General features: G+C 48.8%; 1 protein-coding gene across 1 annotated transcript in view; it reads right to left on the bottom strand.

Moving 5' to 3' along the window:
- Window positions 1-359: 359 nt before the first annotated feature.
- The window catches only part of TRADD (TNFRSF1A associated via death domain), a 31,669-nt gene continuing 26,028 nt past the window's right edge, over window positions 360-6,000 (bottom strand). The window contains exon 5 of the mRNA XM_084812055.1: window positions 360-2,120. Within this exon, the coding sequence (XP_084668181.1) occupies window positions 1,813-2,120 (308 nt within the window). The 3' untranslated portion in view covers window positions 360-1,812. The remainder of the gene's footprint in view (window positions 2,121-6,000) is intronic.

Genomic DNA, 6,000 nt, shown 5'->3' with positions numbered 1-6,000 from the left:
GAGTGGGTGACCGAACCATATGAATGCCCCGTAAAAAGTGAATGGATGGATGGCAATTCCAGAATAAACGCCTAGCATGGAAGCACTCTGGAGTGCAGAAACAATATCACAAATCTCCTTTCTGCAAGGAGATGTGAGTGACATATTCCTTTAAGTAACCAGCACGTAAATGAAGATTAGGTATGACACTCCTGAATATCCCCATGAGAGGTGCAAAATGCCAATGCAGTCTGTTCATATGAATGCCACCTAGGGCTGGTAGACACATACGTTTTCAATTCTGATATCACAGCATCAGGTAAGGACTTGCAGGTAGGAATGAGCCATTGCAGATATAATATTATCCTCCACAAAATTCTTCCCAGCACCTCAAACATGACCTTTTCCAGTGGAGCCAGTTCACCCATTCAGCTGCAAGTCAGTTTAGGACATGCCGATCATTCAGTGACTCGCAACTGAATGTGTGAACTGGCTCCACTGGAAAGCGTTGTGTTTGAGGCTGAGTTAGTTGACACTGGATTATAGCCCTATGCAGCCATTACAAAACAGAAAACGTGGAGAGAACATGTGTGAGGGCACAGAGGACAGAAAAAGGCGACCGAAATGATCGAGGGGCTGGAGCAATTCCCCTATGTGGAAAAGTTACAATATCTGGGGCTATTTAGCTTAAAAAAAAAAAAAGGTGAGAAGGGGAACACACCTGACAGAGGTGTACAAAATTATACAATGATGAGGAGAAAGTAGAGAGCTAGAGATTTTTCTCCCCCTCTCATAATACTAGAACCAATGGGGTGATCCCATGAAGCTGACTGCTGGGAGATTCAGGACAGATAAAAGGAATTTTTCACGCAGTGCAGCGTTAACTATGGAATTCGCTATGTAGTGATGGCCACCAACTTAGATGGCTTTCAAAAGGGGTTAGACAAGTTCCTGGAGGAGAAGGCTATCAGTGGCTACTAGTCCTGATGGCTATATGCTACTTCCAGTATCAGAGGCAGTATGCCTACGTACACCAGTTGCTGGGGAACATGACTGGGAGGGTGCCACTGCACTGAAGTCCTACTTGTGGGTCTCCCACAGGGAGCTGTGCGAGCAGAATGCTGAACTAGGTAGACACTTGGTCTGATCCAGCATGGCTCCTCTTACGTTCTTGTGACTGTAAATTTGTTCAACCAAATGTGGTCACAGGCTCTTCAGACCTTCCTGGTCAAGATGGGGAAGTCTGAGTGGAGGGGTGAGTCCTGCGTGTGCGTCCCCACAAAACTGAAAATGCGTTCAATTTTGTAATGCCTGCGTAAGGCTAATATGAATGTCATCTAGGTGATTAATCCAAGGATGCCTCATTCCCACCCACATTATTAGTTGATGCGGCAGACAACGAGTGAAGAGAATGTATGTGTGAACAGGCCTTCATTAAGCAAGACTACCTTTACTTTATTGTCCACTCAGTTACTTGGATTATCCTGCAAATTCTGACATCAGCCTGTTCTTATACCCGCCATTTTGAGGGGCGGGGGGGGATTATGTTGCATTCTGAAACTGCTGTAGTCTGATTGGGCCATCTTCATCATGATCTTATTGGAAGATGAGGGATGCTTGAGAGCATCCACATTTCAGCACTGAAGTAGGATACAGTCTTTCGGTCCGCTTCTGCCATGGGTTCTTCTTGGGTGCCTGCCGCTGGTGAGGAAACATCGTTGATCTGGTCTGGAATTACGAAGGTGCAGCCAAGAGATGTGTAAGTGCATGGGAGCGCTCGATGGCATGTCCATGCAGCCAGTAGTCTCAGGTGAGGACTCCTTTGGTTGTCCCCTACAACTTGTTGTCACTTTGCTGGAGCCCCAGCAGTTCCTCAGCTAAGCTTATGAGGCCATTCTCCTCCAAGGCAGCGACGAGTCTCTGTATGGTAGCTCTCTTGCCCTCGGAGTCGATAAACCTGCGAAGCAGCTGGTACGCTTGCTCATAGAGGCCCTCCCGTTCATACTCGAGGGCCAAGTTGTCGATGACGGGATCTTTGAGGGCCCGGCAATTTGCCTGCAGGGACCGGCCCACCTGCTTCCATTTCTTCGAGACGAGTTTGGCAAACTTCTGATGGTCGTCCGGTGTGATCTTTCGGTTGGCTTGAAAAAGGTAAAGAGAAAACAAATCTAACTAATCGGGGCACCTTGTGCATTCATTTTATATGAATCAGAGGCGGCTCTATATTTGGGGAGAATGGGGCGGTGACCCTCCGTCTCCCCCCCACCCACTTGTGGCAGAGAAATCCCCACATGACAAGGTACATTTGCTCCAGTGCAATGCACACAGCTGCCAATTGCCACACATGATCTTCCCCTGCCCTCCTCCAACAATCTCGATAGAATGTTGAGTATCTGGCCTGCCCTTCGCCCCTCCAGTGCTAATGAGCACCAGCCGCCACTGATATGAGTATATCTTTGGGCTGCCATCTTATATACCAGCCTTCCCCTACGCGGTGTCCTCCAGATGTGTGGGACTGCAACTCCCATCATTCCTAGCAAGTATGGCCATGAGCCTTCCCTCCCACCTCCTATTCCCCACCACCAACAACTTGCTTTTGGTAACAACTTGCCTGATGAAGAGATATCATAGAATCATAGGGTTGGAAGGGGCCTACAAGACCATCGAGTCCAACCCCCTGCTCAGCGCAGGAAGCCTGATTCCCAGGCAGTCTCCCATCCAAGTACTAACCAGGGCTGACCCTGCTTAGCAGACGAGAACAGGCACATCCAGCCCTTTGCTGATATGGAGAGCTCAAAAGCTTGCACATTTTTTGGTGATCTTTGAGAGCCTAATAAAGGTATTATACTATATAGACTTCAGAATATTCAGTTGATGTGTCTCATTGGGATCCAAGATGTCCCAGGAAGGCATAGGTGATGGACTGAGATGGCCCATCCTTATTCCCTCCCACCCTCACTCTAGACAAGGGGAAGGGATGAGTCAGGTCTGTGTGCAAGCAGGAAATCCAGGAACAAGCCTCCAGTTTCTGGAGTGGGACTAGAAGAGACACACAGGATGTGAGTTGCTCTCTGCAAGAATCCTATGGCCCTGATGGTCCCCTGAGAAATCTGACAGGGGAACAGTATCCATTGGGGTGTCAATGCGGTGAACTCCCACCTTTGCTCAATCTCTATATTCATAAATAAATGCATATATTGCAAGCCTCCTGGGACCTCATTCAAAACCCAAGAGTAAGCACTGGATCCCTGAAATCTCATCACTCAGAGAATTGGGGTGAACGTAACTTTATATTATTATTATCAGCATCATTAGGAACTGATAGGGCAACAGCTCCCAAGCTAGCAAGATAATCATGTGAAAGTTGCTTCACATGTGTGTTTCCTAGTGCACACACTGAAACAGTGATGTGGGACATACACGTGCTGATTTTGGACATTGTGAACACGGATAGAAAAGGCGTGCAACTGATTGGCGCGCCTTCCTGTTTGTACGTATCATCTTTGTAAAACCTGTATTAATTCCCATAAACAATTTCATCTTTTTAAACTTTAATATATACTGCCCAACAGCTGAGCCTCCCTGGGCAGTTCACAACAATGAAAACCATGAAATACAACATGATTAAACATAATATAAAAGTTTAAAGTTTAAAAGTAGCATGTAAAACCAAAATAAAACCCAACAGCAGTTACAGCCCAGGGAAAGCCTGGGTGAGAAGGTGTGTTTTTAGGAGGCGTTTGAAAGATGCCACATTTTCTGCCTCCCGAACTGCATGAGGGAGGGTTTTCCAGAGGGTGGGTACCACTACAGAGAAGACCCGCCATTGAGGTTCTTCATGGTGACACTTCTTTCATTTTGGAATAACCAGCAAGGCCTCCTCTGATGATCTGAGATGTCACTGGGTATATATAAGGGAAGGCGGTCTGCTAGGTATCCTGATCCCAAGTTGTTTAGGGCTTTCTGTGATCATAGCATAACCTTGTATGTGGCTCGGTAGCCAATAGGCAGCCAGTGCAGTTCTTTTCACACAGGTGTTATGTGAACCTAGCTAGGTGTCCCAGAGAGGACCCTAGCTGCTGCATTCTGTGCAAGCTGCAGCTTCTGAACCACCACCACGGTAGCCCCTCATAGAACGCATTGCAGTAGTCTAATCGTGAGGTTTCCAGTGCATGGATCACCATGGCTAGGTTATCCCTATCCAGGAATGGGCATAGTTGGCATACCAACTGGAGTTGGTACTGGGTGCTCCAGGCCACTGAGGCCACTTGGGTCTCCAGTGACAAAGATGGATCCAGGAGCACCCCTAAACTATGGACCTGCTCCTTCAGAGGGAGTACAACCCCATCCAGAACAGGCAAACACCCCAATTCCCAGACCTAGGAACTGCCAACCCATAGTGTCTCTGTCTTATCAGGATTCAGCTTTAGTTTATTGGCCCTCATCCAGGCCATAACTGCATCCAGGCACCAGTTCAGAACATGCACAGCCTCTCCTGATTCAGATGTCACAGAGAAACAGAGCTGGGTGTCGTCAGCATGCTGGTGACACCCTGCCCCAAATCTCCTGATGACTGCTCCCAACGGCTTCATGTAAATATTAAATAACATTGGGGACAAGATGGTGCCCTGTGGTATGCCACAGTTCAGCTGCCATGGGGCTGATGTGCAGTCTCCCAATGCTATTCTCTGGAACTGAGCCCGCAAGTACAAGTTAAACCACTGTAGAACAGTGCTTCCAGCTCCCAGCACATGGAGGTGGTCCAGGAAGATACCTTGGTCAACAGTACCAAAAGCTGTTGAGAGATCAAGGAGAAGCAACCGGGTCGCACTCCCTGTCCCTCTCCTGAAGAAGGTGACCAAGGCCGATTCTGTCCCCAAACCAGGCCTGAACCCAGATGGGAATGGATCCAGATAATCAGTTTCATTCAAGGGCGTCTACAGCTGAGATGCCACCACTCTCTCGAGCACCTTACTCAAGAATGGGGTGTTTGTGACCGGACAATACTTAGCATAGATCTCTGGATCCAGGGAGGTTTTTTTCAGGAGAGGCCACACCACTGCCTCCTTCAAGGCAGTAGGGACCACCCCACCATGTAATGATGTGTTCCCCACTCCCCTGATTCATTTGGTCAGCCCTCCGCAGCTAGCTCGAATAAGCCATGATGGCATGTGGCGGGTCGAACAGATGCGAGCATCTTGTCCACATCCTCAGGCTTCAAAAACTGAAACTGATCCCACGAAACAGGTTAAGGCAATGCACTGGCACCTCGACAGACACTGCATCAATAGTGGTGTTCAAGTCATCATGAAGGTGAGCAATTTTATCCTCGAAGCATCTTGCAAACTCATCACAGCGGGCCTCCGAGAGTTCCAGTGCTGGATTCACTGGGTTTGATGTAAGCAACCCCCGAGCCACGCGGAAAAGCTCAGCTGGACAGCTACCTAAGGATGCAATGGAGGTGGCAACGTAAGCCTTCTTTGCTGCCTTCACCGCCACGCGGTAGGCGTGATTATACACCCTTACGTATTCAATCACCTTCATGACGAGTCTTATGCCACTTATGCTATAGCCGTCTTCTGACCTGCTTCATTTTCCAGAGCTCTCCAGTAAACCAGGGAGCCTTCCGAGCTCCACAAAGCCATTGTGTCAGTGGCCCTCCGCACTTCACCATTCCATAGTATGACAAGGGCCTCGAAAAATCCCCCACAGCATTCAGGAATCGCTTGGATTCCATAAGTCTCTGGAGGTGGATGATCTTAATGGTCCCCCACCCCTGCAGGGAGGGGCTGGCACCGTGAAGCCAAATTTCACCAGGAGGTGGCCTGACCATGACAAGGGGGTAATTTCCACCCCTCCACCCCAATATGCAGACCACCCCCTCAGACCTAGAGCAATGACCAAGTCAAGGGTATGCCCTGCCCTATGCGCTGGGCCGGTGACAACCTGAGACAGCCCCATGGTTGTCACGGAGGACACGACGTCCTAAGCTGGTCCTATTAAGGCAGCCTCAGCATGGAA

Source organism: Heloderma suspectum, chromosome 8, assembly GCF_057233095.1.
Source record: "Heloderma suspectum isolate Gila_16-S chromosome 8, 16-S_ref, whole genome shotgun sequence".
Taxonomy (NCBI): domain Eukaryota; kingdom Metazoa; phylum Chordata; class Lepidosauria; order Squamata; family Helodermatidae; genus Heloderma; species Heloderma suspectum.
Note: the sequence above shows the minus strand (reverse complement) of the source record. Positions and strands in the feature narration are given on the sequence as shown.